At 40.2% G+C, this 19,144-nt stretch overlaps 1 protein-coding gene across 5 annotated transcripts in view; it reads left to right on the top strand.

The window, feature by feature from the left end:
• CELF2 (CUGBP Elav-like family member 2) overlaps positions 1-19,144 on the top strand; it is a 540,383-nt gene that overhangs the window by 281,340 nt on the left and 239,899 nt on the right. The window contains exon 1 of one of the 5 annotated variants that reach the window (XM_053942004.1): positions 6,473-6,531. The exons of 3 other annotated variants lie outside the window; for them this stretch is intronic. In XM_053942004.1, the coding sequence (XP_053797979.1) occupies positions 6,479-6,531 (53 nt within the window). In that variant the 5' untranslated portion in view covers positions 6,473-6,478. Of the gene's footprint in view, positions 1-6,472; positions 6,532-19,144 lie in introns of those variants that run through there. One more of the 5 variants, XM_053942006.1, reaches the window with a different exon arrangement.

Below are 19,144 nucleotides of genomic sequence, written 5' to 3'. Positions count from 1 at the left end.
TAGAGCACCATAAGATCATTTTAAAATAGGTTCAATAAAAATGTTAAATGTGGTTCTATTTCAAATTTTAGCTTAAGAGGATGAGTAGCCATTAAATTCTCATCTGTAACTATTAACATTTTTCATGTTCATTGATATGTGTTAATACAAACAGCTCATACATTTGTATATATTGTGCAAGTTCACTTTCTTTAGATTGTGCTCCCAAGAACTCAAGGTCCTTGATATCCCACATCATTAGAGTCATGATCTTGGCATTACTACAAGTGCAAAATAAAGATATTCCTGTTTAGACAGAGCAGGTTCTGCTTATGCTTTAAATAGATTTTAAATTAAAGCAGAAAATAAATGGTTCTGTAACCAGCTGTGTTTGTTCTCTCTTTGCCTTTTCTCTCTCTTTCTCTCAGATCTGGTGTTCTGTTGCCTCTTCTGTTACTCTTCACTCTTTTGATCAGCTTTCTCCTCCTTCCCTTTAGTTGCAGGCCAGATGTTCTTACGACATGTAGATCTTTCCAAATACTTTATTTCCTTTGTAGAGTAGCCACGTCTGAAACCACAGCCTGGCCAGTTGTAAGTTGTTTCAAGTGATATATTGTCTTTAAAAAACACACTGAAGTGCATTTCTCTGTCAGAATTTCTGAACTGCACAAACTGAGAGTTTTTCCCCCTTCCCTTTCAAGGGTGGGAGAAGCACTTTTTTTAGGTAGATAGGAGAGGTTTGCTCCTTCTGTCTCCCAGATGCTGAGATGCAGAGTCAGCACTGCTGAATGCTCGAGGGAGGCAGCACACACCTTTTCTATTGCAGACAAGCAGTGGGTACCAGTCCTGCTTATATGCTTTAAATGCAAAACTTTTTATTCCTCTGCTATTCAAGTATTAATCTTCAGCACTTATGCAACATTTTGTATTCCTGTGTTTTCTGTCTGTGCTATTTAATTTTCATTACGCTCTTTGGATACTCCCAAGTGAAAAACATTAGAAAAGACCTTTTGCAGCATGCAGACCAACAGTAATTGATACCCTTATGACTCAGACAGAAAATCTAGGCATATAATCTAAAATATCTATCAAAGTAGACAAAAGGAGATGGGGCAAATTTTAGACTGGTTTTATTGCCAAAAAACAAAGTGATTTGCTGTATCTCTACTGCAAGAGCTTGAAACTAATCTTCCTTTTCCTGAGCACAAAGATACTATGAGTATGTTTAAAACACACAAGTTATACAGAGGTAGTACCTGTCCTGAAGGCCTATCCACATCTGCATGAATAGCTCAAAGCTGATCAATATGATTTCACCATGAAATTGTATTTAGATACTTAGAAGTGAGGATCTGAGTCTCTGTGACTTGTGTTTTCCTAGCCTGGAACAGCAAAGAAACATCTCCACCTGTATGCATGTGCATAATACAAATAGCAAATGTCACAGTGTTTCTGCTCTCCTGATTGAAATAGTAGCCTAGATGTTTGATCACTGGAGCTGAGGACAACAATTGATCTCCCATCTGCAGCTATGTTAAAGGCTGTATAATCAAAACCCAAAATCAACAGAGGAAACAGAGACAAAAGTGTGATGATTTGTTCTAGGTAAAAATGAACAAAAATTTCAATTAGAGTCGAGGTAAAGTGTGATGAGATACAGCCTTTTGAGTTACAGAAAATTCTTTGCTATTCACATTCACCAATTAAACGATCCAGAGTAAAATGATTCTAACAATAATACCTGGGCTTGTGTTCCACTATTTCCAATAACACAAAAGCTGCAGGCAATGAGTTACTCATTATTCTAGATTTTAGGAGAAGATACCTAAATGCTTTCTGAAAGCATGCTGGAAAGATTCCACTTCTGAAGCTAATGCTAATTTCCTTTCTACTTCAAACTTTGCATAGGTGTAACATATTATAGGTCATAGAATCACAGAATGATTTGGGTTGGAAAGATCATCATGTTCCACTACTCTGCCATGTACAAGGACACCTTCCACTAGACCAGGTTTTTCAGAGCCACATCCAACCTGGCCTTGAACAATTCAAGGGGTGGGGCAGCCACAACTTCTCTGGGGAACCTGTTCCAGTGCCTCACCACCCTTACAGTAAAAAATATCATCCTAATAGCTAATTAAATATGCCCTCTTTCAGTGTAAAGCCATTCCTTTTGTCTCATCACAACATGCCCTGCTCGAAGTCCCTCTCCAGATTTCTTGTGGGCCCCCTCAGGCACTGGAAAGTGCTGTAAGATCTTCCTGGAGCCTTCTCTTCTCCACAAGGAAATAACTCCAGATCTCTCAGCCTGACTTCATAGGGGAGGTGCTCCAGCCCTGTGAGCATCTTCATTCCCCTCCTCAGGACCATTCTGTTTCAGACCTGGCAGTCTTGCCCAGGTAAAACTTGACTGCTGCAGATATCCTGCAGGCAGGTTGCAGCTACCTGGAAGTGCCAGGCAGGCTCAAGGTGTCTGAGCTGCCCTTGCACAGCGGCCACGGGGCTGGGCAGTGCTGTGGAGTACAGGGATGGACACATGCTGGTGATACTGAAACAGGAACATGGGAATTCTCACCTTCGCTTTAGGCACTTCAGTGGGATTCGTTTTGCCTGATACATGCATTTAAAATTTAGGGATCTAATCCCTTTGTAGTCAATGGAGAGATGTAGTAATGCTCTTTAGTATAACTAATCTCCCCTCAGTGACAATAGAGAAACCCTAGATGACTAGCTTAGACTAATTGCTCAGCTTCAAAGGTGGGATTTAACCACCTGAAACAGTAAAATGCTATCAGATTAAAGTGTAGCTTTTCACACCTATACAAAACAAATGTGATTTGAGCCTAAATAACAGCGCAGAACAGCAGATAACTGACTTAGACTGCAAGTACCTCTTGTGAGCAGAAGAGGTATTTTAAATGTTTGTGCAAGCCACAATAAAGCACTGATTTATACATCTTGCAGTGTTCTGTATTATGGTCACACTGCTCTGGAATTTATTGGATTTCTTCATTTTAAAGATGGAGATGTGAGCAAGAGGTTAATTGGTTTGCATGAGATCTGACACGGGGACACTTGGTAAAATGGGGACATGAATCAAAGCTTTCTATTCCTCTCATGATTGCACTCATGATTTTTGGTCCATTGTCCTGGACATTTGTCCACCATTTCTTCGTCATGAAATCGAGTCCATCTCTTGGCTGGTAGAAAGACTTTTATAGTGTAGGAAAACACCACTATGTTTTGGGCTTCTGAATACTTTTAAAATACTGTAAACAAATGGAATGGTCAAGAAATAATTTGAACTAGAAGTAGAGAGCAGAAGGAACACTTCTAATTGGCATTAATTAGTCGTTGTTTGCCTCTGAAGCTTTGATCATTTTGCTTGTGTAAATGATTGTTATTCCTGTTGCCTTTCAAGGATTTGCAGAATCACATAATTAGTTCAGCAAACTCATGGCCATACATGGAAGTTTCCATTTGGGTTTCCATTAAATATAAGGCGACAAAACTATTAAATTTCCACTGTATGTAATTTGTGTAGAGCATTCTGCAATAACTGATATGCATATCAATCTACAATCAATTTTCATATTAAATGTTGGATTTAAACCCACAGCTGGACTTTCATCCTGAAAGAAGCCAGATAGCCCTGTGCATCTGGTTTAATCTTCCCTTCAGCCATATTATTTTAAAGGCACTCCTGCTTAGTACATCTTACAATTGAAAAATAATACTCATATTCCCTCTCATCCTCAGCAGCTGTGATCCCTCTGCAGATGTTGTTCTGTCAGACGTTTCATTACGTGTGACAGAAAGCGTAGATTCTTTTTTGTCTGTCTGTGTTACTGCTTTGTAGATTTTATTTTCTTTATTTTATTTTATTTTTTATTTATTCCTTTGGCTGTAGATGAGTCCTTCCATAACACTTCACTTTATCTCCTGTTGCTGCTGTTTGTCCTTCTTTCTAAGTGCAGAAATGATCAAGAAGTTGCAACTGCGTGGAGCCGCCCAACAGAAGCCCATTGATTCCCCACCAAAGGGCTCTGTGTGAGCCATTCTGCTCCAGCCTGAAAAGAAAGCTTTGTTCCCTCAGCTGGTAGTGTCTTAAGATGCTGATCCTTGCCATATTTTTTGAAAACTGTAGCAGTTCATCAGACTGTTTGACACTTCCCGTTCAGCTGTGTACTTTGTAGCACACCCTGGTATTTGCTGCTGCTCGTACATCAGTCTCAGCTCTGGAGCAGCCCGGGCACCACGGTGAGCTGTGCTGGGCACAAGTCATTTGGAGGTGAACAGTGAAGGAGCTGAAATCTGGAGTGCTGGTGGCCATGCCTGAAATGGTAGTAATGGATTTAGTATTTGGGGCAGGAGGTATGGGATTTGTCATGTTGGTTGAGTATTTTCCTGGCTGCCTTCCATGACTGTTCAGATATTTTTAGCATGAAGTACAAGCTATGTTGTCTCAGTTGACCTTGGAGCATGACATTTTAACATGGAATTGGTTTGACTTGCTAATCATTAAAATGATTTATTATTTTTTATTGCGAGAGCAACTAGAATCCCAGTCATGTTTTGCAGATGAAAAGGGAAGAAAATTGAAACCTGTCTTCCCTGAACTTGTAGTCCTTCATGATATCCATGTTTCCTAAGGTGCTGTCTTTCTCTCTACACCATTAAAAGTAGATTATGTCCAGGTTTGTTTTTTAATTTGTCTTTTAGTCATTTGACAAATATAATATTGGAGTGACTGAAACTAATCCCAAGGTTTCACAGTGTTCAATGAGAAGTGTAGAACAAAAGGATTGCTTCTGTTGCAAACAATTTATGACCTTAATAGAAGTTTACAGCCATCAGAAAGGCAAGATCTTGCTACCAGTGTATTTATCCTGGTGATTGCTCTCTCGTCGCCTTCATTCCCAGACTCAGGTTTAAAGATCAAGCCCCTAAATACGAACTTCTGTTAAGGAATTAGCAGCAGTAGCGCTGCATCAGAATTTCGTAGCAGTATATTTTAAGGCCGTAGTATATAATGTAGGAAAAGAGCTTAGGACCAGCCACAGACATAGCCAAAAGTCCATGGAAGTTGAATTCAAATTTTGAAGTGTAGATCAATTTTTAGCCTGACTGGACTTTTTGACAAGTTGTCAGTTTTGGACAATTTGTGTTTATTGAGTTTTGCATCTCCTTAAGTTAACGTGACCTGAGAGGAAATTACAGTAATTTTTAAGATGCATTTTACTGCCACAGTGGTGCAGAAAAGCTTTTGACTGAAAAGAGCATCAAGGACTTGTTGACTTTTTCAGTCTACTAAATAAGCACCTGCTCAAGTATCTCATGTACATTAAAAAAAAAAAAAATTAAAATAATAATAACAACCAAAAAAAAAAAAAGCCAACCATCCTCCTGCATGGTTTAAAGATTTACCCAGCAGAAGCTGAAACCAAGACGTGAAAATAAACCTCTCTTTGACTACCTTGGCAACTGGGAAGACCACAACCTGCTCCTACAAATCACATGGCAGATCTCCCAAATAGGGCCAAAGAGGCTGTTTCCCTGAAATCTGTGTCACACTATAGTTTCTTTCATACATAGGAAGTGAGTAAATCATTGAATAATGCAACATCCTTCCCCATCTGCGAGAACTGTGCCAAAGCCAAGCGTGAGGGTCTGGGTTAAAGCAAACTCAGTTACTTGGTAACCGAGTTGTGTTTTGGAGGGGTCAAAATTGGAGGGATTTTGGACTTGTGTTTTTCGGGGGTTAAAATTTCCAAGAAAAACTGAAAACTTGAGGAAGATCCCCAGGTGCCTGCATTAATACTCCCCAGTCCCTCTGATGTGAACTGGCAGGTCCCATAAAGCCACTCAGCCTTGAACAGGGAAGGAAAGGAGGGAGAGAGCAAAAGCTCCAGCTGCGACTCCAGAGCCCCAGAAAGAGCCTCTAACCCAATTCCCTTAAAGTGCACAAGCCTCACGAGCCACAGCATCTCTTTGCCACTGTATTCACTGAGTTCGCAGGGCAAACAAAAGATCCACACCAAGCATGCATCCTTCCAGAGGGGGAAAGCTTTTCCTCATTTGCCCATAGATTTCCCCCCCTTTTCTTTCAGTTTCATACATAGAGATATGTATGTGTACATATATATGTATATTATTATTTTTGTTTTAATGGTGGGGGGTGGGGGGAATGTTGCTAATTTTTTTTTTTTTTTTTTGACTGGTAATTAGGAGAGCTAACACCAGCTAGGCTAGAGTGAACGCAAACAAGACCCCTATAGGCAGCACAGTGCATTAATGTAAAATATGCCCAGACAACATAACTTGTCAGAGAGGATTATTTCTGCTTAGTGAATCTGCAGGGGCCCCTTTGCTCCACCACTCAGCGTCTGACTAGAGAGAGAAAGAGAGAAAGAGTAGCCATTAGTGAGTAGCTACTGTGGCATTGATGTTTGAGCGCACTTCTGAACTGGCTTTTGTTGAGAATATCGGTGCAGAAAGCATGCGCTGTCCCAAATCCGCTGTTACTATGAGAAATGAGGAGCTGCTTTTAAGGTATGTTGTCTCCTTTGTTTTAACGCGTGCTTTCGAGTTGCCTGGGCCCGCTGCAACTATAACCGTGCTGTGTATTAAGTAGTTTCCCTATTTAAAGGAAAAGACAGGCATTGCTGGGTGCAAGTAGCATTTTCCACTAGTTCGGGTCGCACATTTCATGTATAATGACAAATGTACGGAAAGGGCAAGGAGGGGAAAAAATAAATATATTTATCATTTCTTTTTTTTTCTTCCCTCCCCCTTCCTAAAAGAGAGCTGGTATTTCTTTTATCACCTCCTTTGCAATATTTCTGCCTGCTTCATTATTATGCACTGGGCATGGAATAAGCATGGAAAAAGCTCAGGGAGACTCCATATTAGAGCTAGTGCCCTAAATAACACTTTAATTTTCACTTAGCCTATGAAAATAGTTACTAATGCTTTACCTAGTCTCTACCGCTCTAAGATGTTTTAAAAATACCCAAATACTCCTATAATGTGGGATTTCACATCTATTCTCTAATAATGCTCCCAGGTTTAGCGGGAGGCCAGCATCGACTACTCTTTTCAGAGACACACAACACGCAGACACGCACACACGCACACTCACACACAGAATTATGCTGGAATTGGCACCCCGCTTTGAAAAATGTAGTCTTTTGTTTATTTGCTAGCAGACATTGTAGCATTGAATACATCTTTTGGTCTGACAATGGGACAGCTGAACAATGGTGTTGTCAAACTAGCTTAATGTATGTCTGGTGATGGGGTGGTTTGGGTTGTTTTGGGGGTTTTTTCCTTTCCTTTTCTCAGCCCCTTTTTCATTTCCCTTAATCTTTTTGTGTATACAGTAGAATATAAAGTGCATTGCCTGTTTTGTGGTCGTTGTTTCAGTTGGTATCTGCTGCTAATAGTGCAGGGAGGGGGAGGTTTGTATCTTACAATTATGGCTATTGCATTAAGTTGCAGATTTATTACTAACCTCTCCTTTAACTGTGGTGAGAAAACTTACTGATTCTGAAAGCTTACAATACTGCTGTCAGTCTGGGAAATACATACTTGCCAAATGTGCCCTTGCTTGATTTTTTGCCCGATCGTATCAACTTTAACTGCGGTTTTGAAGATACTGTTTCTAATTTTGTTTAGATAATGAAATGCAATAAAAATGATAAATCAGATCTCAGAGTGGGAGCCCATGCAACTTTCCATTTTTATAACGTTTTATACATTAGAATTTTTAAGGTCAGACAGAATAATTTACCTGAATGATTCCTATCTCCAAATCAACCAAATTATTCACATGGCATTTCTTAAATTATCTTTCTGTTTCAAGAACCATAGTTTAACATTAAAACAGTTAACAATTTTGGGTTTGAATTTGGCAAAATGAACCTTATTCATTGTGAGAAAAAATTGTTACAAAGCTTTTGAAAAATTTTGAGTTACTACTTGGACAGCAGCTTTTGCCTTAAATAAAATGAATTGTCATTACTCTGTGGAGTTTCTTAAACTGTTTAAAGTCTTTAAATACTTTACATGTTAAGTAAATGTATTGCTTTTAGCAATAAGTTTAATGATTTTGTGAGAGCAAAGATTTATTTATCAATGGCTTCTGGGTTTTGCTTTGATCAATTAATAGTAGAGATTTCGTGCTTTTTTAAAAAAATGGACTCTAGTGCATGTTATATGGGTTGAGGGGTCTCTTGGACCCCTTAATTAAAACAAAAAGACATTAAGGATTTATCGGTAGCAGTCAGAGCCCTCTAAAGCATGCATTTCAACACAAAAATATTTGGTGGGGAGACTGAATACTTGCTATGCTGTTTTGCATTTTCTTTTTGTCATTGTATCTTCATCCCTCGAGTCTTGAGATGGTGTAAGTCAATAGCAAAGAGTTTATGTGAACAAAAAGGTAATATCACATAAAATAGTTCTTGAGAAGCCAAGAGGTTATGGATTATCAGGTAGTGTTTGCATGCTGTGTGTTGTGCATAAACATGAAGAAAGCAAGGATGGTGTTTAATATTATGGGACTATGACATAATTCACTTCCTTGGGAGAACTTCTTTCAAGACAAACATTAACTCATTCACAACTGCTCTGCTCTGCCTGAACTGGAGGGTGGAAACAGTGGCATGTTTTTATAAAGTTATTTTTTTATCACGTCATGTTGCAGCAGCCTGAGCTTTCTAGCAGCTACTGCCCTTTGTGAGTGGCAATAGAGTCCTTCACTCTCAGTTACATGGAAATGCCCCTTCAGGGATAGCCCAGAGGAGCGTGAATGCCACTTCTGTAGCAGCCACCAACAGACACCTGGGCAGCAAAACCAACCACCACTTTTAAGGACTATTCAATACTGTAACTGTTCCCTAAGCGCCCTGCTCACAGGTGAGTTCCTACCAAACTTACTGTAGTTTCTATGTTTTCAGATAAAATGTCGCATAAAATACATATACAATGATTTTTTTTGTCTTGGATTGAAAATTACTTCGGGTTTTTTTTTTTTTCCAAGGGTATTTCCTCACATTGCATTCACATCAAAGACTGATTTTTGAATTAGTTTGTGTGAATCCTACTCAAAAAAAAAAAATCTTTCTATGCATATTTACTGAAATATTGCTTTCTGAGCCATAACAATTATTACTAACATCAAAGAAGGTGAAGCAAAGCTGTAACACAAGTAATTTCTTAGCATGTTTAACAAAAGTAATGGCTTTTGAAAGACTGCATAGGTTTAGAGATCTTATGCCTGAGCATCGGAGGTGTCCTCAGTGCTGCCTGCTTTGAATCTCACTCATTCACAAAGCAATGTGGTGCCTTGCAGTTGTCAAACTTGGCAACATCTCCTTCCACAACAGAGCTAAGAGAGGTAATTCAGACTCTACATGAGTTGTTATTTGTTCTTGCAATGACCAGGTGTAATGTCAAAACATGAACACCCTCAGTCCTACCTGTTAGAGAAAGAGCAAGACAGGTCATAGCCTGGGACTTGGCTTTCTATGCTTCCATAGGGATATGGAATTGAATTATATTAATTTATTAGCTTGGAGTCTTTGGGTGTATTTATGTATTTATTTATTTATTTACTTTCACATTCATGAACCACAATCAACATGCTAATATTTTCTTTGTTAAGAGAGGATGACACTGACATGTTTCTGTTATCAAATTTAAGTATGAAGGGATTGAGACCCACCCTGCAGATAAAGACCTGGGGGTGAAAAGCTGGATGTGAGCTGGCAACGTGCACTCACAGCCCAGGAAGCCAATTGTATTCTGGGCTGCAGCAGGAGAAGGGTGGCCAACAGGTCAAGGGAGGTGATTCCCTCCCTCTACCACACCCTTATGAGACTCCACCTGCAGTACCTTTTGCAAGTCTGGAGTCCTCAACAAGTCCTCAACATGGAACTGTTGGATTTGATCCAGAGGAAGGCCACAAAAACAGTCAGTCTGGAACACCTCCCCTAAGGAGACAGGCTGAAAGACTTGTGGTTGACCAGCCTGGAGAAGGGAAGGATCCAGGGAGATGTTAGAGCAGCCTTTCAGTTCCTAAAGGGGGCTTATAGGAAAGATTTTTTTAGCAGGGTCTGTTGCAATGGGACATGGGATTGTGGCTTTAAACAAAAACAGTGTTGATTCAGACTAGACATAAGGGGGAAAATTTTCACAATGAGGCTTGTGAAACACTTGAATAGGTTGCACAGAGAGGTGGTGGCTGTCCCATCCCTGGAAACATTCACAGGCAAGCTGGACACGGCTCTGAGCAACCTGATCTACTTGAAGCTGTCCCTGTTCGTGGCATGGGAGTTGGAAGTAGACGACCTTTAAAGGTCCCTGTCAACCCAAACCATTCTATGATTCTATTATTTATAAGATTGCAAACTATACCTTTGGGGCTGAAAAACAAAGCAAGTGTTCAATTAATATTCATATCTAGAAGTTTTACTGCAAGTGTAGATTGTGCTTGAATACTTAAGAAGTCATTCAGGAGTGAATCAATACTAATTATTGTAATCAGGAGGGTTAATTAGCTGAAGATGCTGCTGATGGAAAGTTCACTGCTTACAGCCCTGAAAACACCTAAGTTGATGAAATCTGAAAGCAAGATGTCTAAGAGGACTTTGTGTGGAGAGAAACGTTTGGCTTTCCTTTGGCATTTCAAGAGCCAGTCATTCCAAAGGGGAAACATAGCTTGTACTTTGGTTTTTTTGCATGATATTAATTCAGGGGGTATTAGAAGATGCAACTAAATCTGTCGTGAAGATATTTTGTGGTCGTCTCTCAATAAATGCATGTACCATTTTGGATAACCTGTACTGTCTCTGCTGCATTCATTTGTAGATTACCATAAATTAATATGGATAATCTTATGCATTTGAAATCTCGTTCCAGCACTGTTATTTGGAACAGGTTGTTTTTTTTTGTCTCCACTAATGTTCAGGCACAGGGACTTTACATGGTAGATGTACATAAATTACACATGCTCTGCTACTAATACACATATATATGTGTGCACACATACATGTGTGCACTTCAGTTTAAACATTTTTCATTGAGGGTGTGTATTTCTATAATCCTGTGCCCTTAAAACTCTCACTCAGATTCCATCTGCAAAACAGTATTCAACTACATATGATTCAGAGGACAGTTATTGAAGAAATAGTTAATGAAATTTAAGTTAGATTACAAGGAATAAAGACTGAAAAGAAATGACCAAAGAAAATCCTCTTCTTTTCCCTCAATTAGAGCAGTTGTGTTTCTTAAAGTGAGCATTTCTGAATTCAAACAAAATCCAGCTGTACAAAATCTTTCTGACAAGTGACTTGCAAGAAGATTTTATATGTAATGTTGGGTGTTTGGGTTTTGCACTAGTTTTTGTTGTTGTTGGGTTTTGGGTTTTTTTCCCCTTTTCCTCTAGTTGTATCTCTTAACCAAGACAAATGTCTGGATGTTAAATCAAGAAAAAAAAAACAAACCTACAGAACCCCCCCCATCAGTCACACACACACACACAACTGATCCCCCCCAAGTCAAGTGATGCTTTCAGAGGAGAGAAATCCTATTTCAAAACACATCCTTCTTTCCTTTCTAATGACATTAGAGATTATCACGTGCAGGTGCTATTTATCTTTGCAACTGTTTTCCTATGACTGTTTTACTGCTTCCAACACATTTACTTGCATGTCAGCCATAGAAAAGGTAACTGAAAATGGCAGTTGTTGAGAAAGCATGTCGCCATGCCTGGAATGACATGCATTATCTGGGCAGCAGGAGTTGCTGGCTCTACAGCCCATTTCTACTTGACCTGCAGAATGATTGGCTGCCTGGGATGGTGATGAATCACTGGAGTTTATGAAACAAGACTGCTGGCATCCTCACAGAGGAAATAAAAACGGGATTTTTTTTTGTTTTCCCCCTCTAACATTCTTGCTGTGACAAAAAGCTTTTTTTTTATTTTTTACGTTTTGTATTGCTTCTGTGTTATTTCACCCTGCAGTAGAAGCAAATGTGTCAATTAAAGTCGCTTTAGTACTGTTCTCAGCAAGTTAATGATGCACTGAAGGTTAACTATCTTTATTGGATGGAAATGGTCAGGAATTCTCCCAAATTTTGTGTAAATCTTGATCTGGACTCTAATTTTCTCATTTCTCACTCCAGTCTTGAGACTGAGATAGCATAACTAGTAATCAGCTCAAGCGGGATGTAAAAAGGATTTCAGCTGTTCCCACACACAACTTTATTTTCTCTGATAGTATAAGGATCAGTGACCATTCCTTGGGCTAATATCAGTCAGATCCATCTTCAGCATTTCTAAACTAATGACTAAAATGACATTTCTGGAAAGCACTGACTCCCAGATTTGCACTCACTTTCTAGGTGGTTCGTGAAATTATATTGTGCATTAAGCCCACGTTACTGGATTAGGCTGTTATGAGCCTGTGCTTGCAGGGAAGTACCGTGGGGCTGTAAATCTGCCAGTGCACTGACAAGGCTGACACAGCGTGGATCACAAGCTGCCCTGTAAAATGCAGCCAAGTAAAAATGATCCTTCCATTTCAATTAAAACACCCAAAATTGTGCTTGGGGGCGGGGGAATGGAGAGAACTACTTGCTTATCTCTCCATACTCAGTATGCTGATGTGTTACCCTGCATCCCTTATTCGGGTAAAACAATCTATTTTTAAGTTAACTCTCTCTGATTCAAAGAAATAAGATTACCAGTAAAATTGCTCATGAAGTTTTAAACACAGCACTTATATGAATATAATGCTTTTTGCCATTACATGCGAGAGGGTTTTTCCTCAACTCTCATGCTTTGCTGCCCAATCTTTTTCTCCACTAGTTTTGAAAAGCCATTTGCATACTCAGATCGGTTATTAGACTTTTCCATCTTCCTCTGATTAATTCAGCTGCTGCTGGACACTGCAGAGGCTGCAACACTCTGGTTATTTAAGGCACAGCTTTCCAATGCCCCTTGTGGAATAGAGGAGGGCAAACTTTAACCAGTGAGAAGGGCAGCACAGGGAACTGTTGCTTGTGCCCTTCGGTGTGTGAGGGGTAAATGCTGTCCTTGCTGTGGAGTTCCCATGGCAGCAAATCAGCAGGTCATCCTCAAAAGCAGCCTCTGAGGATGCCAGACAACAGTCTGTCACCAGAAGGAAGAGAGAGCAGAGAGTTTGAGGAAGGGAAAAAAAATCTAGAAAATCAGAGAGAGGATAGGGGAAATTACAAACAGAGGAGTGAAAAGTAATGGTATTCAAACACAGATCACCTGGAAATTGAACCTTGCACGTGCAGGTACCTGTGGATGATAGGATGGCTGTGCTACAGAGTGAATTTAAGATTCAAATCCAGCACCTGCTGTCCCTGGAAGCTGCAGGTCAGCATCTGAGGGATAGAGGGCTTCTAGAAAAGAAACAGAGAATTATCAGAAAACTTAAAATTTTAGAGACTCTAAATTCAACGGTACAACCTCTTGATTTCATTTTCCTTCTCTTCTGCCTAAAAAAGATTTATCTTCTGCTAAACTGTGAGGAAGAAGCTCACTCTGAAGCTTGAGAATTTGCCTGCATCATTTCAGCCCACATTTAATTTTAATGAGACCGTTATATAACCCCTTTAAAAATAACAAAACACTAACAGAACTGCATTGGCAACACCAGGTGTTCTGCAGTGCTGCTCCAATGAATCATATGGAGATTTGTCTGGGCATGGCTGATGAACATACATTAAACTCAGTTAACCCCCACTGAATAAAGCATTCCAAAGTGACCAAAATTTTTCCTAAAGAGCCTTTCTCACAAAACAATGCCTAACTAGATGCTTGCCCCAGGAACCTCATGGCTCCAGCACTTGTCCCTTACAAAGTTTTTGTACCAAGGGGTTGAGTTTTTCTTTAAAAGTTGCAGATGAATTATTGTGATCTTTCAAAGTGAAACATTGTATGTTAAACACTAAGTTGGGTTAAGTGTTTTGGTTCAGAAAAGAAAATCAATGTTCCTCTTTGTTGTACTGAGCCCCAAATCCCTGAAATTGTTAAGAACAGCACAATTAACAGGTATCTCTGGGAAAAATAAACGTGACTTCATCAATGTTCCTTTCAGACAGAGAATTTGTGGGAAAACTGAATCAGTGACTTGAGCTTGTTAAACATCTTGGTTCAGATGCCATTCTTGACTCTAGGCAGTCTCTCAGTCACCAGCTGCTGGAAGGTGTGAAGGATCACTTGCCATATTCAGGCTTTTTCTCTTTCCATCCCTTATCAGAGGCTAGGTCATGGGCTAGGTGGACCTTTTGATCTGCCTTATGTGGCAATTCTTACACCATTAATTTAAGGGGGAAAATCCCCAAACTACTAAACCCAGGCATGATGCAGTTTTCTGCACATCCAAATGCCTTATAGTTACTGCAGGAGCCTTTGCTTTATGTCCTTCATGTCTGAAATTTAATGGCTTCTGTCTGGGAAACAAAGATAGCTGCTTTGCATATTTTCAGGGTGATGTTTTTGAGGATTGACATGTATGCTAGGCACTTCATGAACAAATAAAAAAAGGAGATCTGTGAAATTTCCTACCTTAAAGATGCCACAATTTGAGTTTAAGGTGAAAGCCAATCATTTGCAGTGCAAAAGAAAGAAAAACACGTGGTAGAAGTGAATGAGAAGTGAGAATGAAGGTTAAGCTCATAAGGATCTTGTTGCCAGAAATGGAGTGCAGTAGGTTAATGCAGATATTGTAATAAAGCCCTCAGATGTCTTTACATTTTGTTTTTTAAAATAAGTCTCCTTTTGGCTTCTTGTCTCTTTGGATGTCCCTTACCCGCATTCTTTCTTTGCTGATGGCACATTAGAACTTCACACTTAACTCTGCCTGTGGCGTTTGGAGTTGGAGATGCCCTCCAGCACCACCTCCTGATCCAGGCCATCCTCACCATCTACTTCCCTCATCCTGCCTCTCTCCCAATAGCCAGCCTCTCCAGAATGGCAAAAATCTCCAGGAAACTCAAATTTGTATAAAATGAGAGAAATTTTTGTGTCTCCAGTAGTTCTTCCTGTGGGTGTAGAAGGCAGGGAGGAAAGGTTTTTTTGTTACAGTGGGATTTTTCCTCTACTCTTTGAAGGAATAGGTGGAGCTTTTGCATATTGTGAGGATGGAGCAACACAGACAAGAGCACCAGATGTGTGATTTCTCCTGTCCTAAGTCATAGGTTTTCACATGAAGATAATATAATAGTCAAATCCAAGAATATTCAGTTCCCTCTTCCAGGGTTATTTAGAAAGGTGTCTTTTTTTACCATAAGTAATATGTCTGCTCTCTATCAGGAAACTTGCAGTACCACAGGTTCTCTCCTTCTCTCCTTTTTGGGGAGTGGTTGTTGATAGTTAGCAGGTGAGAAGATAAGGTAGTTCAGTTAAAAAAAAAAAAAGAAAAAAAATGAAAACAACAACGTCTATTACCAAGTCAAGATAAGACTGGGTTGACAAAAGCCTTGGTCTTGTGTCTATATGCACAAGGCACTAACATAAAGGTAACACCTGTGGATCAATAGTAATGCTCTTCAACAGGCTGCAAATAAATATCAGGACTGTAAAACTTGGTTTTGCAAAAATTTGCTTGTTTCTGCTTTACTTGAGTATTCTCTAAATGTAGTGCTGAGCTCAGGAACAGCCCAGCTGGAGCAGAGGTTACTGGGCAGCTTCTGCTCAGCACTAGCCCCGCGCAGGATGGGACCTGAGGGTGATGATTGACTGTCCCATGTATTTGGTGCTGCTCACAAAGGAGGGTGTTCCTCTAAATTAAAGGCCTTTCCAAAAAACCCTCCATTCCATGCAGCATCTGCCCTGTGCCATGATTTGTTGCCTAATTGTTTTTGGAAAGATTGAGTTATTACCCACAAAAGGGAACAAAGGCCCTTTACCCACAGTGGGATGAAATCACCTCATCACTGGTATAAAAAAGGAAGGGAAAAAAAAAGAGAAGTGAGTGGGAAGTTTTACTATAGCAACCAAGTTTACATAATATCAATGCGCTTCAAGTGAAAGCTCTAGAAATGCTTAATTTGAGGGACCTTTTCACAGGACTAATTTTAAATGACGTTTATTTCTGAAGATTACTGATGAGCTACAGTAGCCTACGGAAGCGGAGGGAGCCTCAAAAGCACTATTTTAAATACTTAAAATTAATTGATCAGCTTTAACCAATATTTTAATTTTCTTTTTAAAAGGATTTCAGTTATATGCAAGTTGTTTTATTTCTCAAAATGAGTGGAAGACTGTTGTGTGTTTGGCTTTGTAAATACAAAATCTCTACTCAAAGGTTAAGGTTTCATAATTCAAAATTTTATTCCAATATTAGACATAACTGACAAAGACAGTTTTGTTCCAGGTGATCACAAATGGTAAAATGGTGTAGAATTGCATCCATTACTTTTTACCATTCAAGGAAATGCGCTACTTTTTCTCTAATTGTTAATGACTTTTACACCATTCTGTAGTCCTGCTTAAGTGCTCATGTGCTTTGCTTTGCTTTTCTTCATGCCCCCTTCTCTTCTTGCCCCTCCAGAAGTCTGCTACTAAGAGTTAGGCTGATGGGCTCCCTCCCTTCTGGGCAGGTAGGCTCACATCCCATTACACAAACCAAAATGCTGCACTGCCTGCTCTTAGTCATGCCACTACTTCCAGGCTCATGGCTTGCCTGGAAGGTTATTTCTTTGTGGAAGATAGCAACCGCCTCGTTTGCATTCACCAACTCTAGCTGGACCAGATTCCTGCTCCCCCTCGCATTAGTGGAAGATCCTGAGTGATTCCACTGGAGTCATTTGAGCCCGCTCCAAATTTACACCCGCCGTCGCTGAGCCCTGCTTCTGCTGCCTCTGTTAGAAACTTGCTTTGATGCCAGAGATAAGCTGAATCCCGAGCATGTTCATTGGCTTAGGGGGGAATAAAGCAGAGGATTTGAACTCTCTTCATACTGCCTTGCAGGCTTGGGAGAGAGTGAAGTCATTCAGAAACTTTCCCTTGAAGTGCTTCCAACAGTAGTATTTCCTTGGCCCAAAACTTGGGGGCAAGTTGATTAGAAGAATGGCAATTAATTACAGGGTGAGGAGGGGGTCTGGAGAGGGGACGTGGTGGGAGCTCCACACTGGATTTGGCTCTGGGATCTAGAAGGGAAGGGGGTGTCCGCTCTCTTTGTCACTCACTGAACAAAGCCACAGGCAGTGATGTCAGAGTGAGCTCATACACACAAGTCACTTGCTCAGTCCTGGCCTTCTGCAGCTGAACTTTGGGGGGGGGGGGTTTTGATTTGGTGTTTTTTTTTTTTTTTTTCTCTGAAGAGGTGTGCAATTTTCAAAGGTTGAGTTGTTTGCAGAAATTGTATGTAGCTCTGTGTTTGAAAAGCTGCTTGAATGGTGACTAATCTGCAAAGGTGAGGTGGAACTGCTTCATCTGCCCCACTCAGACGGATGGAGAAACTGAGGGACAAAGAGTAAATGAGCCAAACATGGTCTGTGCCTCTGAAATGGGGGGAGGAGGGATAGGAGGCAGCATTTGTAGCTGGAATAGGATTAAAGCCCGAGAATTGATGATTCCAAATTCTAGGTTCCTCCCTCAAAACTGCCATATGCTCCACCAGTTGAAAAAGCTTAATATTGGTGGGCAGCAATAATGCAGCTCCTCTAAGCCAGTGTTTCGAGCCATTGTCTGATTTATGCTGTGAAAATAAATGCAGTTTCACTTGCCACACTCACTCCCCATTTCCCTCTGTTCTGTAGCAACACATCAGAGCTTCCACCTTTCCCTTAATTTTTAATATGTGCTAGTCAAGAATCTGGCATTAATGTTACAAATAACAGAGCTGAGCCTGTAACAGTGTGTGAAACAATCAGGATTTTTAGTTTTTTACCACTTACCCTCTGCCATCGAGAGTTAATTCATACATAGACACTACATAATTTATGTCTGAGAACCAAATTATTCGAATGCAGTTTTTCCCTCTAAGCTCTCCTTGAGTCGTATCTCGGTATCTTTTATGGAAAGGGTTCCTTTTTGCATTTGACCCTGTTCCTGCTTCTAACTTTTAAATGGCAAAAGCAAGTGTGCTTTGAAAAGTGTGTTACACTGTAGTTGTTAAATAAAGCAATAACCTATGCACTTGTAATGCTTTCTCTATGACCTACTTACATACTACTTCACCCTCCTTATAGTATGATTAAAAGCTGCTTTGAATCCACTATTCCCTCAAGGGATTTGAGGCTAGAATTTAACAAACTGCTGAGAAGGCTTAAGTCAGTAAGAGGGCTTCCCTACAGCTTCTTCCAGCTAATTCACATGTAATTAAAAGGAAAATAAATATTTCAAAAGAACATACGTTTTAATGAAGCATTTTTAAGCACTTACACCTTGCATAATGGGGCAAATTTATAAAGATCTCTCTATTCCATATGCAGATTTTAAGCAAAATTATTTGTGATCCTCTCCTCCTCCCTCTTTGCATCCTGTGTGAAGCGTGGATTTACTTTTCAGTCAGCAGCAGTGGGACTGTGGTCCTTAGAAGTGGCAGGCTGGTGAGACTGAAGTCCCTTAGATTTAGCATGTACCAAAAAAAGTGACGAAGAGGGTGCAGATCCAGCCGCACAGGGTGAAGTGGGGGTGGAGACTAAGTTAAAAGAATATCTTCATCCTGACTGAGCTGCCTGTATTTCTTCTGAGCTAAAACCTGTCCCTTCTGCAGTGGCAAGATTTTGAAATTGAAAGTTAATCCAACTCTGCTCTGGGCCGGATTAACCACCATGGAGGCCTCAGATCAAAGACCAGGTGGCTGCATCCAGCTGGAGAAAGTTGTGCTGGTTTCTCCTTTCATTTGGACTTTGCACTTCATTTTTTTATCCACTGTATAGTCAGTCCTACGCTGTGATGGATGGGTGGCGTAAAGGAATCACCATGAATTTAGTAAAGAGGAGCTATAGCTTTGCTTTGTGCCTTTCCATGAGGATGTTTAGGTGCCATGGTGATGAGGACAGTATGCGAACATATAGAGCAGAGCAGATTAATAACACTATAGATATCTGTTCAGGATTGCAGCTGTCCTACGGGGATTATGCTGAGGGCCAAGTGAACCTTTTCTTTCTTTAGTCT

This window comes from Vidua chalybeata, chromosome 5 (genome assembly GCF_026979565.1).
Source record: "Vidua chalybeata isolate OUT-0048 chromosome 5, bVidCha1 merged haplotype, whole genome shotgun sequence".
Classification (NCBI taxonomy): domain Eukaryota; kingdom Metazoa; phylum Chordata; class Aves; order Passeriformes; family Viduidae; genus Vidua; species Vidua chalybeata.
The sequence above is the reverse complement of the archived record's forward strand: the minus strand, read 5'-3'. Positions and strand labels throughout refer to the sequence as shown.